Below are 21,118 nucleotides of genomic sequence, written 5' to 3'. Positions count from 1 at the left end.
AGGGTTGCGAAACTGAAGTGGCAATGGGCAAGGCACATAGTTAGTTCGTAAAACCGATAGACGTTGGGGTCCCAAGGTGCTGAAATGGCTACCTCGCACCGGAAGACGCAGTGTTGGAAGACCCCGCACTAGGTGGACGGACGACATCAGACGAGTCGCAGGGAGCCGCTGGATTCAGGCGGCGCAAGACTGTGGCGTGTGGAAGTCCTTACAAGAGACCTATGTCCAGCGGTGGACGATTATTTATGATGATGATTTTTACTTATGCAAAAAAATAGGTAGCTAGCTGGTACATATTATCTTCATGTGCTAGATGCCTAATACTGAATGAAACGCACGTAACTTTTTAATTTAACACGTTTCGGCAAAGGAATTCAGCGTCTAGTCTGCGGCCGAGAGAAATCGAATCAACTTAGTATTTGTCTGTTGATGAGGTTGTAGCCAATCGCAACGGGTGTCTTAAACTAATTGTTAATAATTAACAATTAGTTCTCTTTCCTTCTTTTCTTCAAAAAAGAAGGAGGTTCTCAATTCATCGTAAGCTTTGTTTTTAATACTTAATAATCATTAGGTAGGTACCTACCTATACCTAGTTACCATTCTACAGTTTCTCTGATAAATGCGATGAGATGAGACATCTTGATATAATATATTTTGTTTATTAAGTATGAGTAGCTATTATGACGTTACATAGCGTAATTATAACTAGGTTTCTTCAAATAATATTTTGAAGAAACCTAGTTAACAACCGTCATACGTCACCCGCGCTCGCCCGCACGGGTTAGGTGTGGGTGTGCGGGGCGTTCGCTCCCCGATTACCATTTCAACCTGTCGCGTACTTCATACATATTAATCTATGCGTACTTCCATCGAAGTCCAAACGAATCAAATTATCAGTGCACCATAGAGTACAGTAAACTTGGCAATAGCCTAGAACTTACAGCTGCAACAACGATTAAAAATTACAGTCAAACGTTTACGTCAATGTCATTCTGACATTTGTTATCATAATTGTGATAACAGTGTTGTTAATTGTTAAGGTTAGTTTTTATTTTGCCTAATAATCCTAATATGCCTTTTTATAACACATATGATGATAGTAAATTAGGTTTCGTGTAATTAGATAAACCCTAAGTACTACTATGTCAGGCCTATCTTTTATTAAATCTACAAAAGGCAAAGTGATATTGGCGACCGTAGTGGCGCTACATCTGGCTATCTACGTCGCGAAACCATCGTTTTTCAAGGGCGAAAAGGAGAATAAAGTTTCCGAAGCAGCGCCGAAGTATCTGCCTTGAGATCTCCGTGACCTTTTAGAACCCGGAAATTAATTTTATGCTCGAAAACCGCACTAAATCGTACTAATTCATGATTTATAAAACGCTCGTCGTTTCTGTCGCTAGTTTAGTCCGTAAAGGTCTGGTAAACAACTTTTCAAGAAACATGAGCTCTGGAAGATTTCTAGTTTACGTCACAAGATCGGATATGCCAGAATGTGGCATAGAATTGCTGAAAAAACAGTGAGTTAACATCATTTGATATAAGTAACCAATTATTTTACTAAGTAATAAAATTATTTTATAACCCTAACAAATACATAGATTAAGCCTAGCTATGATTTTCTTAAACCCTGGTTTGAACTTGTTTTTTTGTTTGTTTCAAAAATCTCTAGCTAGTATGTGCTTTTGCTAATCAAATAAAACGTAGCCCAACTAACTTCCTAGAGCTTTAAGGCTTAGATCTATAGAGCACACTTTGACTTTGCTCATACTTAAGACAGTGCAGAGTTAAAACAAGGCAGATTTGTAGAGATAAATCTGTTTCATATATTCAATTTTATTTACATTTTCCTTTATAATAGGCATCCGCTAAGGATTTTTTGAAAATTCAACCCTTAAGGGGGTGAAATAGGGGTTTGAAATTTGTGTAGTCCATGCGGACGTAGTCACGAGCATAAACTAGTTTAAATCATAATCTCACATTCCAGATGTGAAGTCAAAACATGGAAAGATGCCTCGCCAGTCCCAAGAGAAGAATTTCTTAAAGGTGTCACCGGTGTAGATGCGATATACTGCTCTCTCAATGAGAAGATAGATCATGAAGTGCTCGATGCTGCTGGATCTCAGCTAAAAGTTATCGGCACCATATCTGTTGGCTATGATCACATAGACTTGAAAGAGTGCAGAAAAAGGGGCATCAGAATTGGGTATACACCTGATGTTTTGACTGATGCCACAGCTGAACTTACGGTAACTATAACATTATTTTAATCCAGATTTGAATATCAAAACCTAAACTTATTTCTACCTAAAATCTAAATTAATAATTCAAATTAATTGTTTTCAAATTAGCTGTGGAAGGTAACAACTATCTTCATTTGAATATGAAAATATCTCAATCAAATATACTAAATTATATATTGGAAAAAAATGTACTAAATGTAATTTCAGAAAAATACTTATTACTTACAAAAAAGTAATGTACATCAGCCTCAATATAATAATGAGATTTAACATTAATTGCAATGTAATCTGTCAACTATGGGTTTAAAATAAGCAAATAACTTATGTTTTCAGATGGCCTTGTTACTTGCAACATCAAGAAGACTACCAGAAGCGCAGCATGATGCTAAAACCGGTGGATGGGTCTCCTGGGCCCCCCAATATATGACAGGACCAGGACTTAACGGCGCCACTGTTGGCATGGTCGGCTTCGGAAGAATAGGTCAGGCTGTCGCGAGGCGCGTCAAGTCTTTTAACACTGCCAAAATACTTTATTTCAGCCGCAGCGAAAGAGTAGAGGCAAAAGAAGTTGGAGCTATCAAAGTTAACTTTGAGGAATTGCTTAGAGAAAGTGACTTTGTCATAGTCTGTGCTCCATTAGTACCAGAGACAAAAGAGTTGTTTAACAAAAGTGCATTTGAGAAGATGAAACGCAGTGCTGTCTTTGTAAATACAAGTCGTGGTGCATTGGTTGATCAAGATGCTTTGATTTATGCTCTTGAAAATAATATCATTTGGGGTGCTGGTTTGGATGTGACAACTCCGGAACCATTGCCTCTGGATAGTCCACTATTCAAGCTGAAGAATTGTGTTGTTCTACCTCACATTGGCAGTGCGACAATCGGTACAAGGAATACCATGAGCGAGCTAACTGCCTCAAATATACTTGCTGCTTTGAATGGTACAGAAATGCCAGCAGAATTAAAATATTTCTAACTTTAAAGATTATTTATTTTTCTGATATTGTACTTAATATTAAGGAATGATTAATATAAATAATTTTAGAATTTATTATATAATTATCCATACTAATATTATTAAATGTGAGTGTGTGTTTCATACCCCATCTGCTTTACCGATTTTGATGAAAGTTGGTACAGAGATAGCTTGCATTCTAGAGATGGACATAAGCTTTATGCCAGAAAATTAAAGTGTTTAACAAAAAAAAACGCAATTCTATGTGGGCAAAGTCACGGGCATCATCTTTTATGATTTAAGTTTATTCCAACACATAGGTATTAGGTATATTAATAACATTGGATGTGTCTTAAAATGGTGATGAAAAATGAGTAATTTGATAAACCAATTTTGATAATAGATTTAGTGATTTAGTTGATAAGTTGTGAAATATTATGATGTTGCTGTGACATATAAATAATAATAAATAGTTTCCAGAAATAAATTATATTTACACATCTCAAATAAAGCTATCATTTAATCATTATGCTCATGTTGTGCCTCAGATTCCCTCCAATTGTTCTGGATCATTTCCACAATCATTTTCCACCATTTTGATTCCATGAAGTAATAAATTGAACAGATTACAATGAACAGCCACGACAGAATGAGGAAATAATCTGTTTCTTTTTCTACAACACTCGACACTGGTCCTTGAAAGTCTTTTGAAGTGACTAGTAACACTTGAGGATTCTGTCCTGTTATAACATGAACAAATTTGCTGAATAAATGGATATTGTACTCTGTACCATTGAATTTACCGACTGGTCTTCCATTGTGAAACATTTTTAATGTTGGTACACCTACTATCCCATACTGCGCATTTATTCCATGATATTTCAGAGCATCCAGTGCAACCATTTTAATATTTGGGTATGATCTGGCTAGTGCATTAAAATGTGGTGCAGCGTGAGCACTGAACGGGCAAGGTCTTGCAAAAAATAGGACAAGTACACAATCAGCTTCAACATCACGGCTCTGAATGTCCGGTTTCACTTGGAGCAACTTCGCAAGAGCTGTACCATTAACAATTTCAACTGACGGATCTGTATCAGTTTCATAAATTATTTCCTTACATTTAACTAGTTTTCTTGTTTCATTTGCATTAGTTTTATTTGTATCCACAGTGACATTGGCGAATGTAACTTGATTGTATAGATTAGTTAGGGTTTTGTTCACATCTGAGACTACGTTGGAGAGAAGAGATTCAGATTCGTCGACGGTAGAAAAGTCATTGTCTTCCTTTAAAGCGTCTGCTTCTTCATCTATATCGAACTGTGAAGCTATAGGAAGGCCTGAAATAAGAATTACGAACTATTTATTGATTCAAATAATCTTGCATGACCAGTTCTTATTACAAAGTTAATTAATTACTTAAATTGTCAGTTAAATAGCAACTTAATAACGTTAAATTTATTGGTACGCCAGAAATTTACATTAAAATCCCTATTTTAAATTGTAAATTATTATGAAAACGACGGACTCAAGGTGTTTACAATTTCAATGTTTTTACTTACATATAAGCAGTATGACTAGAAACGAAGCATAGCTCCTGATGTGGAAGCGCATTTTACGAGTTTTTAGTTAAACAAGAAAGATCGTTTCGTCTTTAACATTAAATAATTAATTAATTACAAATTCAGAATTCCACTTGCGAAATTCGAAAACAACATTTTTGATTTTTAGTCTGGACCATAGACAATATTTTTGATGGTTGACAGTTGACACTGACAGTCGTGTAACCATAGAACTGCGATCTATTTTTTTGTTGGACATGGACTCTTACATTTTAGTTTAATGTAATTTATTAAAGTATTCGTATTACTAAATATAGTTAACTAACTTTTGAACTTGATTCAAAACACAGTTTACACAATAAACGAGGTGTGAATAGAAAATAGAAAGCCAAAAAGTCAAATTATTTATTCAGAATAGGTAACATGTTACCTACGCTTATAGGTAGGTAGTAGGTACTGATGGTCAAAATTGTTAATTTATAAGATAATATAAATAATTACGTAGTTATAACTAAAGCTAGAGAGGATGCAACAATAGCGGACGGGACTGACTAACAAAAACCACTTAAATAGGTATAGGTAATAAATCGTTTTTCATAGGATTTTCCCGATCAAATTGGAATAGACTCTTGGTTTAATGTAAATTGATGTACCTACCTACCCTACCCTACCTATCCGTTAAAATATTGTTTTTTCAATTTCAAAAAACTATCGGATAAGTAAGTATAATAGAAGGCGTCACACATGTCGTGGGCAATATTACCGTGTCGTGGGCGATTGGGCGTCGATATAACATTAATTACAGTCGATCTCGACCTTGCACTGCTACCGATTAGCCGGTGTCACTTCCAGGATGACCATGATTGTCTTCTTTAGGCTGGACATTTATAATATTATTCTTTATGATACTACCTGTCATAAAGAATCCCTATCCCTTAAGCAATCGTTTGTTGAAAAGATTTGCTAGAAATAAATCATTCTAAGGCACTAATAAATGTGAAAGTGTGTTTGTTTGTTGGTTTGTCATTCAATCACGTCGCAACGGAGCAACGGATCGACGTGTTTTTTGCATGGGTAAAGTTTAAGACCTGGAGAGTGACATATCAAAGAGTTTCCACGGGATTTTTAAAACCTAATTCCACGCGTACGAAGTCGTGGGCATCAGCTAGACCTTTATAAAGATGGTTGCCTCTGATGATGTAGAGTACCCGGCAGGAAATATTGTACATCGATCTTTAGATAGAGATAACGGTTTCGAAGAGCGTTGGCTCTGTCGTTGAGACCGACAAAACGTCACATAGATATGAGTGACAGAGACAACACTCTACAAAGCCGAACATCCAATCTTCTCATACGAAATGTTTTTACTCAACGTTTCTGATACGAACCGATAAGGTGTGGAATGCCCTTTTGCCCTAGGGCCTAGACAGTCGTGTGCATGCGTACGTCGCCGCTACTGCGTGCGCAATGCACATACGCACGACGTCTTCCATTTATATCCATTTACAGATTTTAACGGTCGCCGTCGATGGGCAACTGTGGGGGGATTCTCTAACTCACTCTACATTTCACACACATTCACAACTCTAACACTGAACGATAGCCACAGAGCTCATTTTTTAATCCGTTGAAGGTTTTCTACGAAAAAATATTTTACTACCACCCAGTGAAGCAGCAATGTAGAACCAACCAACCTCGGTGGCTATCATTCTGTGTTAGACACTGAGTTAGCGAATCACCTAGCTGGTCGACCGTGTGTAATAAGTCGAACAGTTACAATATAATGCCTCTGAATCCTGTATAACGCGTAAAATTTAACTACTCCCTCGCCATTTTAATTTTATGTGTAAAATTTCATGTCAAAACTACGATTTTAGTCCATATTTTAAAGGTTAACCTGCGGTGAACCGTACTTTTGACATGACAATTGACCCATAGAGTTAAAATCGCGCGTGAGGAGTCTTTTTGTCCGGACTATATTTAGCGTCATAGTCACCCCAATCATACGTTGCCAAGCTCAAACCAAATCCTATACTCACGAATTACTATAGCGTAGATATATTTAGGCAGTAGACGTATATATCGGTAATCGTGACGTGCCGCATCGCATCTGTATTGTCTTGACCAAGTCATAATATAGCGCGCGCCAGTCGGTGACTATCCACAGTCGGGCACCGCGCTACTCGGCCGGTTAGTAATTCGGAAAGTTTACTCGTGCGAGTTGACTGAAAAGTTGAAAACAAAGTAACGGACAGTGAAATAGGGTGCAGTAATTATGGCGTACACATGGGATAATAGAGTCGCTTTTGTGGTGCGATACCTTTACGGTGAGTAAATTAATTATTTCCTTATTGTTTCAAATCTTCGATTTAAACTTTGTTTTTAAAATGCATCAAATTAATACAAACCAAATAACTAGGTGGGTAGGTAAGGACAGTGTTTTCTGTAAGTAAATCAATTCCATTTCACTTGAGCTTTCGTTTCGTTTGAAATCTATAGCAATTACTTCATCATCATCACGATCATCGCCGGTTCACTACAGAGGACGGGTCTCCTCTCAGAGTGAGTAAGGTTGTGGCCATAGTCTACCACGCTGGCCATGTGCGGATTGATAGGCTGTCACAGCAGCAATCAGTCACAATATCTAAAATTAAAAAACATGATTGCCTTGCCAAAAACTAACTAAAAATTACGGTTCAAAATCCCGGAGAAATCGGGACTTATATACATTTAAAAAAACAAACCGAATTAAGAAGCACCTCCTTTTCGGAAGTCGGTTAATAACAACGGCATACAGCCGCCATATTGATTTTTTCAATAAAATTGTAGCCTAAATGATTCTAACGTACACCCAAATCTGGGCAGTCGGTAAATAAAAAAAGAAAACTCGAATGATGAAAATCATATTTCACAGTTCTATAGTTCATAACTAATAGGTACTTTCCTTAAGATTTCAGAGCATAGTTTCAGAGTTAAATCATCCAGCAACGATGTTATCATTCCAATAGTAGAAAATGACACATCACACACCCACATCTGACAATAGGTAACAGAAACATGCTTCATCTACATATTATAAAAATGAATCGCAAAATGTGTTGCTGATCGCAAATCTCGAGGACAGCTGAACCGATTTCGCTAGGTGCTTCTTTTTTTATAATATTCCTTGAAGTACGGGGATGGTTCTTATTAATTTGGAGAGAAATATTTAATTCAACCTCCCCCTCAATTTTCTAAACTCCACCCGAGCGAAGCCGCGGCGGATCAGCTAGCCTATAATATAAAAATGAATCGCCAAATGTGTTGGTCATCGCAAATCTCGAGAACCGCTGAATCGATTTCGCTAATTCTTTTTTTAAAATATTCCTTGAAGTACGAGGATGGTTCTTACGGAGAGAAAAATTATAAAAGTTAGAATTGACTGTTAGGCGATACAAAGTTCGCCGGGGCAGCTAGTACAATAATATGATCCTATCTTCGTGAGCAGTGTACACGACCAATGAGTCAGTTAATTGAGCGATACTTTTTGAATAGTAAAAAGTTTTGATGCTAATTGGATTATCACTTGCCACCCAGGTCTGATTGCAGCCAAGCGCTAGTCTATAAATTAAAAAAAAAATCCATGATTAAGTAGGTATAGGTACCTAATTAATTAAAGTTAGTTAAAGAAACAAATAGGCTTCTTAATTATCACATAACCTATCACGACAGTGTGTTTGTTTGATTGTTTAGTTGGTTTGTCCTTCACTCACGTGGCAACGGGACAACGGATTTTTTCTGGAGAGTTACCAGACCAGCGATAATTTAGAAATCATAAATTTCCAAAATGCCACTGCCGGGAATCGATCCTGGGATCTCCTATTTATAAGACCAGAGCACTCACCACTGCACCAGGGAGGTCATAAAGACCACCTACCCTCATAGAGACAGACGTAGCGACCAGAAACTCAAATCATACCTATAGTACGCGACAGGTCGAGATGGGAATCGGGGTATGAGGCGAGGGGACGCCCCACACACCCGCACGTTACCGCTCGCCCGCACAGGGTTAGCGCGGGGCTGTGCGGGTATGCGGGGAGTTCCCTTCTCGATTGCCATCTCGACCTGTCGCGGACTATACTTATTAATCGATTGGGCACCATTCCCGGGAAGCACTTCCTCAGAGCAGGTGATCAATCACCCGTCAGTGCCACTTTCAATGTATTTCTATTCTATTGACGCTACCTTGACTACGATAGCTAATAAACATTTCATTGGAACAAATCAAAATAAATCGTCAACTGTTTATGACTTCCTGGTAAAGAATAAATGAAACTTTTCTATTGTAGAACCACAGCGAGGTCGTAGGCTCGAATCAGACTTGTAGACCTAATTAGGTATGATCATCATCATCAATCGATAGATATTCACTTCTGGACAAGGACAGCTTCCACGCACAAGATCTTGCGCCGCCTAAATCCACCATTACCTAGGTACAGTTGCCGCTATAACAACAAATACTAAAAAAACAGAAAAAGAAATTTAAGGGGGCTCCCATTCAACAGACATGGTTTTTTTTGCCGTTTTTATAGATTTGGTACGGAACCCTTCGTGTGCGAGTCCGACTTGCACTTGGCAGGTTTTATATGATCAACTGCATAATTTTATTAGGGATCTTTGTTTAAAATTAGGCACAACCCACTTCGACGGTAGTTACTTAATAAATATATTAATATAACCTCCACCATTTGTAATCATCAATATCATCAATTCATCACCCTATATAATGTCTATTTTGTATCGACGAATTAATTATTGCGAGCCAAGAGATTAGTTTGTAATTAGCGACGGGTGTTAACTGACAAGTGTTAACTAATCAAAAATCTAATGCCAATATGTTTATAAATTTCGAAATCACTACTACAATCGCAATTTTTAGAATTGATTAAATTAAAACCAGATCCCAAGATTATAGAACGAAGAGAACGAAGAAAAATACTTAGTAATTTTGAAAGGTGTACAAAGATCCTACCTTCACTGTCTGTCTTGTGCTATTCTTAGTATTTACTTAGACACTATCTACGGTCTACTTTGTGACCGTCCGTCCGACCGTCTTAAATCCGAGGACATTCGCCCCAGCCAAAATAAATCATTCTTGAACCAGTTCCTATGTCAACTACAATATCATACGGTCCACATAATCAACATAGTGATGCCATGACAAATAGACATAAGAAAATTCGAAATACGTTAATAGTTTGGTTGCGAAAGGGCCAGCTTTTGGCAAAGGTCTACCCATTGTTTACTCACGCTAGCCAAGTCTCAAGTCTAGATCACTAATTTGACCGTTGCGACATTTTATAATGGGTGTACTTTTTAATTAATTCGACTAAATTATTGAGATGTCTGTGATTTGTGAGCCAAAATAATTAATAACATAGGTAGATATTACTTCCGTGTCTATGAGCCATTTTTTTATTTTTGAAGCGAAGCTTCTACAGCATCGTGCGTGAAGAGAAAACCAAGAGAAAACGGGGACGATTACCTTGAAATTAAATGAATTTATTTATTTCATGCAGGACAGCCTGCGCCTTAACTTCCTCCTCTCACGCGGTCACTCATACCTACTTTCATTGAAAAATGAGTAGAAGCTTCGCTTCTGTCAGGCGAGCCCCGACGGTTTACAACATTTACCTGTTTTTAGGGTTCCGTACCTCAAAAGGAAAAAAGGAACCCTTATTGGATAACTTCGTGGTCTCTCTGTCCGTCTGTCTGTCGTGTCTGTCAAGAAACCTACCGTTGACCTAGAATCAGGCAGGTAGGCAGGTCTTATAGCAGACATGAGGGGAAAAATGTGAAAACCGTGAATTTGTGAACCGTGAAACCGTGTCATACAAAAAAAAAATACTTAAAAAGTGTTCATGAACAAAAAATTTGTTTTTACAACTTTTAAAGTAAGATTACTAGGTACTTACTTACCTATACCAAGTCAGGTATCTTTAGCAGTAGATTTCGTATTTATTTATTTACTCAATGTGATTTATTTCAGTGATCGTAATGAAGACAGACGTTATGGAGAAATTACAGGCAATAAGGTTTCCCAGTATATAAACAAAGTTGCTGCCAAAATATCTTGATTCTGATTGACTGACGATTCCACGTATTCTCCAACATAAACGAACTGACATTAAAAGTTAATGACTAATTTTAAGACACATAGGAACATCTTAAAAAAACATTTTCTGAGGAAGTAAATCTAATCGTTTGTACCAAAGGCTCGATTGCGGTAAAATGACAGCTACAGTGTGACGATCGCAATCACTTCTGTGGCCGTATACTACGGCTACTCACTTATTGCAACAAGAATACAGTATTAATTCAGCCAATCACAACAATTGCGATTGTAATGTATCCGATTAGAGCCTCGATAGCTCAACGGTTAAAGGAGCGGACTGAAATCCGAAAAGTCGCTGGTTCAAACCCCACCCGTTGCACTATTGTCGTACCAGTGGTGTGCAGGTCATAGAAGCATAAATGTACTGCGTACCCCAGTTGTAATAGCTCAATGCATATTTTTCATTATGACCTGCCAGTAAACAGGTACCTAACTAATGCCTACCCTGGCTTAAAAGTCTGTGCACGCCACTGCGTCGTACCTACTCCTAGTACAAGCTTTAAGCTTAGTTGGAGGGGAAAGGGGGATATTAGTCAGCATAATAAATGCAGCTCTATGGGACAATGGTGGTAAAAATGAAAGAAAACATCGTGAGGAAACCTGCATGCCCGAGAGTTCTCCATAATGTTGTCAAAGGTGTGTGAAGTCTACCAATCCGCACATGGCCAGCGTGGTAGACTCTGGCCAAACCCCTTCTCACGCTGAGAGGAGTCAGGAGACCCGTGCTCTGTAGTGAGCCGGTGATGGGTTGATAATGATGATGATACTTAACCATACTACAATTTCCCATTTTCAGATATCGACAACAACGGCTACCTCGACGCCCGCGACTTCCACTGCCTCGCGCTCCGCACATGCGTCCTAGAGGGAAAGGGCGACTGCAGCGCGAGTCGCCTGCAGAAGTACCAGCACATCATGCTGAGCCTGTGGGAGGAGATCGCGCAGCTGGCGGACTTCGACAAGGTGCCAGACTATGTCGGTTACACAACACCTTATACACTCGCTGTCGGTGTAGGCTTGGCTTTACGTGGCATTGTGGCGTACACTATGGTATAGGCGTGTGGTATTTCTTCTAGATCTTTCTATCTACTTATTTGTGCAACTAATTTTCTTCTGTTTTCGTAACCCAGTGAAGATATGGAGATAATAATGTGCTACTGACCGATTTTCAGTCAGTCTCAACTTCGAAGGAGATATTATTATTGTAGTGCACTTGTACCTACCTATAGTAGCTACAGATCGATATGGCAACCGAGGAGGGAACGCCCTGGACATCCGCACAGCCCCCCGCACTAACCCGGTGCGGGTGATGTGCGGGTGTGCGGGGCGTCTCCCTGCCTCATATCTCGCTTGCTCGCAAACAAAGGTGGACTTCCTATTCCCTGACTTTCATATTTTGATGCGCCGGAGTCCAACACTAGACGGAGAGAGAGATTCTCCTATATAATAAACTTTTCGCCCGCCGTATATCCGGTATCTCGGCATCAATCAGTCTAATGGACTTTTTCAACCATTACCTACCGGTAAAACGACTGGACGAAGCAAGGCTATATGTAGAATATCCGCTTGGGCATCGGAAACAAAAAACCCTTCTCGATAAATTTATGACGTTCGCAACACTTGGATTTAAGATAGGAATTAGGAATGAAGGAATAAAATGTGTACTTAGCTCTTCTTTCAACAATTTGTGTATCAACTTTTGATGTCTACTTTTAAAGTACCTATCTAGTAAAAAATAATACTGTCTTGGAACTTATTTCTTTATTTAGTTATTTAATAGATGGTAGAAGAATTAAAACTGAAACACTTTACATATTGCATGCATATAATACTTAGATTTTATTAATCTAGTTCTAGAGTCTATAATTTAGAAATTAATAACTAAGTAGGTAACTAGATGATGCTTGCGACTTCGTCCGCGTGGATTTAAGTTTTTAAAAAATCCTATGAGAATTCTTTGTTTTTCTGGGATAAAATGTAATACCCTTCCCAGGGATGAAAGCTAACTTTGTACCAAATTTCATCAAAATCAGCTTAACTGTTGGGCTGTGAAAAGCTAGCATACAGACAGAAAGACACACTTTCGCATTTATAATATTAGTTTGGAATGAATTAATTGCTTAATTACTACAAATAACAATTATTATCTATTATTCGTTGCTTAATTTATTAAAACAAGCACGCACTGCTGCAGCGCACGCTTGTCGCTTTTAATTTAAGCTTTAAAAAAATAGATTCTTTGTCTATGGTCAGTTTATTTTTTTAGGATGGCATTGTAACTGTGGATGAGTTTAAAAATGCGGTACAGAACAGCTGTATAGGGCGAAAGTACGAAGACTTTCCGCAGGCTTTGAAGGCATTCATCGAGACCAACTTCCGGATGATCGATATTAATGCTGACGGGATCATTGGTGTTGAAGAGTTCAGATACGACTGCGTGCAGAGGATGGTGGTAGATGACATCAAGGTTATAGATGAAGCTTTCAATTCTTTGTTAAATGTGAGTATAAACAGACTTTCCTATCCAAATTTTAACATTCAAATTGGGTATTTTCCTACTTTTGAATTTGATAAATATTATTATTTATTAGGTATACCTACTTTAAGATGTGATAGCCTAGTGGTTAGGACGTCCGCCTTCTAATCGGAGGTCGGGAGTTCGATCCCGGGCACGCACCTCTAACTTTTCGGAGTTATGTGCGTTTTGATTAATTAAATCTCGACTCTAGTATCATAAGCTCGGATGTGTACTTCCGACCAAACTCACTTTTTTACATAAAGGTACTGAGCATTTCGGGCTCTTTCTGCCAAGGTGACACCAGTATTTCTATCTCTTTTCGTTGCAAAGATAAATACATGCATAATGTCGTATCTGAACACATTCTAAAAATTTGGAGAACCATAATTATATTTTTTGACTTGCGTATGTATGCACCAAAGCAATGGAGAAAAATGATAGATGTATTTTGAGTTCGACCATTATGCTACGAAATAAGTTTATTTGTAATACTAGCTGGTACTGCAGTTACGCACTTCTGCTTCTAAAATATGTAATAATTTTGTTAGGTAAAATCACAACAGATGTTATGCTTCGAATTTTTTGTATTAATATTTGGACTGTGAATCATTTAAGACTTTTTGCCTCGTAATATAAATAATTTTGCAATAAAATTCATGGAAGTAAGTTGAAATAAAGCTTTTTGTTTGTGACTACATTAAAGTTGATGTGATTAATAGGTAAGAGATCCATCCTATTTCACCAAAATTTTGGACTAAACTGCGGGAAAAAAGTAAAGAGCCAGAATAAAGCTGAAGACATTTTGAAAATGTAGACTAGAAAATCTTTTAGGACCACGAAAATCACACCATGGAAATCTAAACATGTATTATAATAATACCCCACTAAGCAAAAAACCGTGCATTTATGGTGTTTTTTATGAATCATAGTTCAAATCATCAGTTCAAAAATTTATTGCCCTAGTTTTTAAGGTAGCCTTAAAAAATTAGAGTACCTAATCAATTTTTTTCTTCTTTACCCGTCTTATAATCGACCGAATTTGATATTAATCGAGAGCAGAAATTATAAGGCACCTACAATATGTGATGATAGTGATTCTAACGAAACATACCTAATTATAGGAAGCTTTAGATTATGTTAATTTAAATATAAATGTAGTATAAATTAATTTATTAATTAAACAACTAATAAAAGTGAAAGTAAAAAAATAAAAAAACTTAACTTAAACACGAAAGAAACAGTTTAAAAAAGTATCTGTTGAAAAGAACAGTCGAAACAGAAGCAATGGAATTTTCAAGAAAGCAGAAAGTATTTTTTTTATTACAAAAGTGGCAATGCCGGATTTGACTAACAGTAAATCCTTATACCTGCGTAGTTTCTGCACCTTAAAAACGATTCATGATGCTACCAGCAGTGTTGCTACTTTAATGTGGTCTGAAAACATAAGGACAACAACATAAGCGGAAGGAATAAAACAGTATCTTGTCTTATTTCATTAATCTACTAGAGAAGAAACAAAGTATTCTCGAAATTGTTGAAGAATTGACTTTGTGGTCTGATAATTGTGTCGGTCATATTCGGAGCATGATAATCGTTATGGCTTACTTATGATTATTATAAGGATTACCACACTAAAAGGTGATAAATCACAAGCTTTATGCTAAAATGCTACATGTACCTACGTGGAGTAAGATGTAATCCATGCACAAATGAAAAAAAAGGGAACAGCTGAAAACAATGCAGATTACTAAACTAAGCGATTGGTCACAGTTTACAAGAACATGCGAAGGAAACAAAACTTTTTGATAAGTTTGATTTGGCACTACAACATATTTTTAAAGACCACATCCCTTTACAAAGGTGATATATCAGGACCGTTTGTTATATCAAAAAAAAAAAGAACGGCGGGGATTTTCAGATTTCGGAATATATTACCTGGCTACAACTAACGCAATAATGCTGGGTGTTATTATTTTATAAAAACTACTTTAAAGAAGACTTTTTTGTATTTCATTAGTATGTTATAGGTACATATAAACTTAAAATTCTTCCCCGCTTTCGCCCAATATACGACATAATGAGAAACCATTATCCACTGTAAAATATAACCAACTTTTGCAGTAGGTACCTGCTGACCTCCATTCTTACTTTACGTACCTAATCATTATAAGGAAAATCAGGCTATGTTGGCATGTTTTAGATTTCTATATTGATGTAACTGTCATGTATGCAATTCCACAAAAAATGTTTGGCCCACTGTAGGTTTCTAATTACTTTGTAAATTTTTTTTCCAATTTTTGGCCGTTGTTTTTAATTAATGGGCTTTATTTGTGAATTTGTAAATGTTATTTTCATTCATTCAGAAGTCACAAGGTTTACACGGATGCAATGGTCAGACTATCGGGCGAATGGCAATTATTATGTTTCAGATCTAACTAATCAGTTTCAGAAAAATCAGATAGGTACATTGTTGCTATCTCACAAAACTCCTAAATGATTTTTGTGAGATAACTACTGTGATCTTTTGTCCGAATATTACTTATGTATAATCAGTTAAGACGTATTATGAAATATTAAGTAATAGATCCGACTTTTATTTCAAATTTATAATAGTAAAAATTGCAGCCATAAAGTCGGTTTACAACTTATGCACACAATTTTTTAGCACAGTTACGAATATTACCAGCATAAAGTCGCATATCGTCCATTTTGAAGAAATTGTGAGTTTATATTTTATTTATTAATGATAAAGTATTTCTAGTAATGGTTAATGATAGGTACAGTTAAGTGTTAAATATTACAAAAACAACTGAAATTGTATCTCTAGTAGTTTAGAAATTATGACCCGATTTCCCTAGCATTTTTGTTTTGGCTCTCCTGAAAAGTAGCAAAAATCCACATCCGACCTTATGATACTAGAGTCGAGAAATATCACTTGCTTTAACGGTGAAGGAAAACATCGTGAGGAAACCTGCATGCCTGAGAGTTCTCCATAATGTTCTCAAAGGTGTGTGAAGTCTACCAATCCTTACATGGCCAGCGTAGTAGACTATGGCCAAAACCCTTCTCACTCTGAGAGGAGAGCCGCGCTCTGTAGCGTAGGCACACCCGCACTGCGTATAGCGCAGGGACTGTACGGGACGTTCCCACCCCGACTGCTACCTTGACCTGTCACGTACCTACTACTCCCATGCCATTTTTAGGGCTCCGTACCTACAGGAACGGTGCCTCAAAATAGCCGCGATGAAGATTAAATAAAAAGTTCTTGTACGATGATACGGAACCCTTCGTGTGCGAATCCTACTCGCACTTGGTTGATTTTTTTGTATAGGTATTAGAAGATCGTAGAGCAACGTATTCGTAATATTATGCGATTCTCGGAATACCCCGCCAGAACATTTGGCAAATATATTTAGCAATCCATGTCAATGCCGATCCATCTCTGTCGCAAATGCAATCGGCATTAAATCGTTCGCTATCGGGTATCGAACTCGGGCTTCTGGCAACGCTCTGGCTCTGTATTGGCGTTTTATGAAGGTGTCTAATCAATCATCAACATCAATTTAAGAACCGCGTTTTTATCGATGAAGCTAAAGCTAGCCGGAATCCATACTAATAATATAAACGCGAAAGTGTGACAGCTCGGTGTGCAAAAGTGATCTTTGGTAGAGAGTCAGCTTACATCCCGGGGAAGGCTACATAGGCTACGTTTTATCCCGGAAAATCAAAGAGTTTTAACGGGATATCTAGCTCCATCTAATTTCTGATAAATAGGTAATTTCTTTGCTGTCAGCGAATCAGAAGTTTGTACCTACTACCATTTTCACCACAACTAATTTAATAAAAACCCATGGTTGAAATATATACATCCAAGAGAATTACAAGTTCCCTGAATTTTAAACCATCCAAATGCTTTTAACACGAGTCACGACGTTAATTAACAAAAGTCAAAAATTTCTGGAATAATTCCAAAACCACCACGTTTGTCTTTCTGACTTGTAACGCCACACGTCAGTACATCACCGTCATTTTTGTATCCAATAAACTATGATATTACACGCCCTCCTACGTAAGGAAAATTACCAGACGCTATTGTCATCACCAACCGATAGACGTCCACAGCTGGACTTAGGTCTCTCTTAGGGACTTCCGCACGTCACGGTCTTGCACACGGTAGCCCTATTATTCTTTGATTTCATGTCAACATAGCCTTATATTTGACATATTGTCGATTCAGGATCAAACCGAGAGTTCACTCTAGTTTACTCTACTATTACGGTTCATGAGAGACAGCCCGTTAGTTGGCAGACAGGTAGATGGACGGACGGACAGCGGAAGCTTTGTAATATAGGGTCCTGTTGGTACCCTTCGTGTACGGAACCCTAACAACCAAAGTTATTTGTGACCGATTTTTTGTGATCATTTCAAAATAATAATTGTAGTAGCGTGTGACAATCGTCACGTAAAATGATTTTCTAGATATCCCACAGTTTAGTGGGCAAGGAGGGGGAAGCTCGGCCGTTGGCAGTCTACCAACTAGTGCTCGTTAAATTTTTATTATCGTATTGCATAATTTCACGTTGAGATAGCTTTTGTTTATTTACCTAAATACCTATTTAAATGTTAGACATGATAATTTACATTGAATTTCCATCTTAAGAAAATTTGTACTTAGACCTAAAAGACCTAGATAGACTATTCGACTTTAAAGTCGTAGGTATTCGATTAATTCATTGTTTGTAGGATCTCTGGAGTCTGGAACTATTAAACTGATTTTGAAAATCCTTTCACGAGTCGAAAGCTACATTATTCCTGAGTATCATACTAAGTATATTTTATTTGAAAAAAAATAGAGATCCCTACGAAAATTGTAGTAAGCTACCCGTGCGAGGGGGGGGCGGGTCGCTAGTTTACTTACTTTCGTTTTTAACATTACAGGACGACGACAGAAGAAAAGGCGGCATGACGATCTCGCGGTACCAGGAGCTGTTCGCGCAGTTCCTGAGCGACCAGAGCGAAGACTGCCCCGCCAAACTGCTGTTCGGACCTCTAGAGTTATAAGCTATATACCACTCTGCTGACTGAAGGAAATAGAAAGGCCAGAACTAAAAATGAAATAGCATCATCATCAACAACCGATAGACGTCCACTGCTGGACATAGATCTCTTGTAGGGACTCCCACACGCCACGGTCATGCGCCGGCTCGCTACGACTTGCCTGATGTCCTCCGTCCACCTAATGGGGGATCTTCCAACGCTGCGCTTTCCGGTGCGAGCCGCCATTCCAGCACCTTGAGACCCTAATGTCTATCGGTTTTTCGAACTATGTGCCCTGTCCATTGCCACTTCAGCTTCGCCACCCGCTGAGCATACATAGCTGAAACAGCATACTTTGATGCAATCAATGTGATACGTGTGAAGTGTGAACGACAAACCATAGAAATATTTTGTAGGTACGCTTCATTATATAGTGTGATAAAACTCTACCGAGGTGGGCGGTGCATATTATAGGCTGGTCTATGCAACATACCTATATCATGTACCTACTGGGTACTTAAACTCCTGTTAAAAGTAAAACCCATTTGTGGGTAAACTTCTCAGTAGCATTCATCTTTGAAAGCATTGATTGCATCATGTGGAGGCTGGAGCCCTGCTGGCTTCACTTATCACGTTTCATCCTCTTTCTTTTTCCTAGGTCTGTGCGAGTCTAGTCATAATTCGTTGAACTGAAATTATTTATCTACCTTTATTTTTATTAATTAATTTATTTTAAAATAAGAACTGGTGTTAGTATTTTTTTTTAAAGTTGCAGGCTGCTCTGAATGTAAACGCACCATTAAATTTTAAAAAAACTGTTATGCTGTGAATTATGATGTCCCATGGTTGCCATGAATGAAAACTTTTGTTTAGTGATAGACTTGCACTTGAAGACAAGGCCTGATGGCACAGAGCCTGATGGAAAGTAACAATGGTGTCTAGACTAGAGCTCTTGCCTAGTAGAAGCATATGCACTTTTTCCTTGAAGCCTGAACGCAAGAAAAAATTCTTAACTAAAAATAAAATATTGAATCGTGTTAATCTGTCCCTATATTATCGTGTAAACCCAAAATAAGTAGTCCCAATTTTTAATTCAGGATACCTGGTTGAAAATGAAATTTAAAAAGTTTTCAGTCTTTTTTATTAGAATTAAGTAAAGAGAGATTCGGGTGAAAATAATCAAAAGAATACTCTCAATATGTACCGTAAACTTGTTTCAATTTCAATGTAAAATGATGTATAAAATATACGGTATTTCTTTGAAAAGATTTTATGAATTTCAGAATGATAATATTAAATCTGAATTTCATAAAATCTCTTCTTCCACGCATATTATGCGAAAAAATGAGGTAGGTTACCTAATCTAGCTACATAGGTACGTTGATTAATTTAAAGAGACTTTATTGTGTAATTAAGATGAGCAGGTACCTAGTAGGTATCTGACCTATAACATTTAGAAAATCGTAGATATTTCGCTATTTATAAATTTACACATCATAGAAAGTCCCGCTAAAAATACCGATTTCGCCGCATCGACACGAATGTGGCGTTCAAAAATAGATTATTAAATAAAGATGCGTTCAACGCTGTGATATTTCATTAGATATAATTTAAAAATAACTAGTCAATGGTTGGAAGTGTTTTATATTGTAATAAGTACACCGTACATCTTTAATTATTATTAAATATCTACGTAATTCGTTAAGATTGTCCGTCCTAATTTTACTCATATTTTTTTGTGTTGTCTTTTCTATATTTTTCAAATGAAACATGTGATTTGTTTTCTGGACTGTTGGTAATGGTATTCCTGTTCTGTATAATATTAAAAAAATTTTTATTTTTTATTTTTGTTTATTTGAAAGTAATCAACAGCGTAAATACATAATTATTATTTAAATTTAAATCTAGGTATAACAGAAGGCCAAAAGAGATTACTTAAAATTATAATTAAACTATTTTAACAGAATAGAGTTAGAATAAATGTAGGTATATACCAATACTTAATTAAAAATAAATGTTCATGTTTGTATCCTATTAAGTGTGATTAAAAAAGTCCATGCATGTTTTTTGTGCGAATGCGATGTGCTCAAACAATTCTATTTGTGTTTATTTCTTTAATTAGTGTGAATGTAAAATCTATAATAAATTTAAAGAAAAAAAACGGTTTTTTAATCGAGCCTTTTTTGAATATATAGGTAAGTATAAACTCTGACGTGATAAAAATTAAAATGTAGGTATAGTCCGTACAAAATACATGACTCCGCATGCGCCATTTTAACTCTTGGGTCAACTGTCTTCGCCTTTAAAATAAGGACTGATCGTACTTTTGACATGAAATTTTACACAAGTTTAAATGGCCGCCCCCCGCCTCATACCCCGATTGCCATCTCAACCTGTTACGGACTATACACATCATTTTGAATCCATAGTTCTCTGGTTCATATTCGGCTCGAAGGACCAAATGTAAGTTGTGGCTATACAACATTTATTCAGAAGTTCTGACAAGACGGATAAATGCAAAGTCATGGAGTAGACTCGGAGATCGGAGATCTAGCTTTACTCGATCAAATCTTTCGGATTATGTAGGAAAATAATACACAAAGTTTTTACAGATCATTTATTAAAAACGCTAGTACACAGATTTTACAAGTCA

General features: G+C 37.1%; 3 protein-coding genes across 4 annotated transcripts; 2 read left to right on the top strand and 1 right to left on the bottom strand.

The window, feature by feature from the left end:
• Nucleotides 1-1,014: 1,014 nt before the first annotated feature.
• Nucleotides 1,015-4,167, top strand: LOC117991152 (glyoxylate reductase/hydroxypyruvate reductase-like). The gene is made up of 3 exons (XM_034978710.2): nucleotides 1,015-1,520; nucleotides 1,988-2,249; nucleotides 2,577-4,167. Exons 1-3 carry the CDS (start codon nucleotides 1,369-1,371, stop codon nucleotides 3,216-3,218), a joined length of 1,056 nt encoding a protein of 351 aa, XP_034834601.1. The 5' UTR covers nucleotides 1,015-1,368; the 3' UTR covers nucleotides 3,219-4,167.
• bug (thioredoxin domain-containing protein bug) lies at nucleotides 3,671-4,938 on the bottom strand. The gene is made up of 2 exons (XM_034978713.2): nucleotides 4,757-4,938; nucleotides 3,671-4,534 (listed from the first exon to the last, which is right to left on the bottom strand). Exons 1-2 carry the CDS (start codon nucleotides 4,806-4,808, stop codon nucleotides 3,717-3,719), a joined length of 870 nt encoding a protein of 289 aa, XP_034834604.1. The 5' UTR covers nucleotides 4,809-4,938; the 3' UTR covers nucleotides 3,671-3,716.
• Nucleotides 4,939-6,888: 1,950 nt separating this feature from the next.
• On the top strand, nucleotides 6,889-20,288 carry Scp1 (Sarcoplasmic calcium-binding protein 1). 2 transcript variants are annotated; one of them, XM_069505184.1, is made up of 4 exons: nucleotides 6,889-7,083; nucleotides 11,707-11,885; nucleotides 13,177-13,410; nucleotides 18,367-20,288. In XM_069505184.1, the coding sequence occupies exons 1-4, from the start codon at nucleotides 7,032-7,034 to the stop codon at nucleotides 18,487-18,489; spliced, it is 588 nt and encodes a 195-aa protein (XP_069361285.1). In that variant the 5' UTR covers nucleotides 6,889-7,031; the 3' UTR covers nucleotides 18,490-20,288. The 2 variants fall into 2 exon arrangements, with proteins under 2 accessions (XP_069361285.1, XP_034834606.1); XM_034978715.2 differs by having other exon boundaries at nucleotides 6,892-7,083; nucleotides 11,707-11,873.
• The last annotated feature ends 830 nt before the right edge of the window (nucleotides 20,289-21,118 follow it).

This window comes from Maniola hyperantus, chromosome 19 (genome assembly GCF_902806685.2).
Source record: "Maniola hyperantus chromosome 19, iAphHyp1.2, whole genome shotgun sequence".
NCBI lineage: Eukaryota > Metazoa > Arthropoda > Insecta > Lepidoptera > Nymphalidae > Maniola > Maniola hyperantus.
Note: the sequence above shows the minus strand (reverse complement) of the source record. Positions and strands in the feature narration are given on the sequence as shown.

Excerpts from the sequence above, each read along its gene's own strand:
- LOC117991152 (XM_034978710.2), top strand. The coding sequence starts at position 1,369 with ATGATTTATAAAACGCTCGTCGTTTCTGTCGCTAGTTTAGTCCGTAAA. Across the intron at positions 1,521-1,987 it reads ATAGAATTGCTGAAAAAACA|ATGTGAAGTCAAAACATGGA; the intron begins GTGAGTTAACAT and ends CTCACATTCCAG. Across the intron at positions 2,250-2,576 it reads ATGCCACAGCTGAACTTACG|ATGGCCTTGTTACTTGCAAC; the intron begins GTAACTATAACA and ends TTATGTTTTCAG.
- bug (XM_034978713.2), bottom strand. The coding sequence starts at position 4,808 with ATGCGCTTCCACATCAGGAGCTATGCTTCGTTTCTAGTCATACTGCTT. Across the intron at positions 4,535-4,756 it reads TCTAGTCATACTGCTTATAT|GCCTTCCTATAGCTTCACAG; the intron begins GTAAGTAAAAAC and ends TTCTTATTTCAG.
- Scp1 (XM_069505184.1), top strand. The coding sequence starts at position 7,032 with ATGGCGTACACATGGGATAATAGAGTCGCTTTTGTGGTGCGATACCTT. Across the intron at positions 7,084-11,706 it reads TGTGGTGCGATACCTTTACG|ATATCGACAACAACGGCTAC; the intron begins GTGAGTAAATTA and ends TCCCATTTTCAG. Across the intron at positions 11,886-13,176 it reads TCGACAAGGTGCCAGACTAT|GATGGCATTGTAACTGTGGA; the intron begins GTCGGTTACACA and ends TTATTTTTTTAG.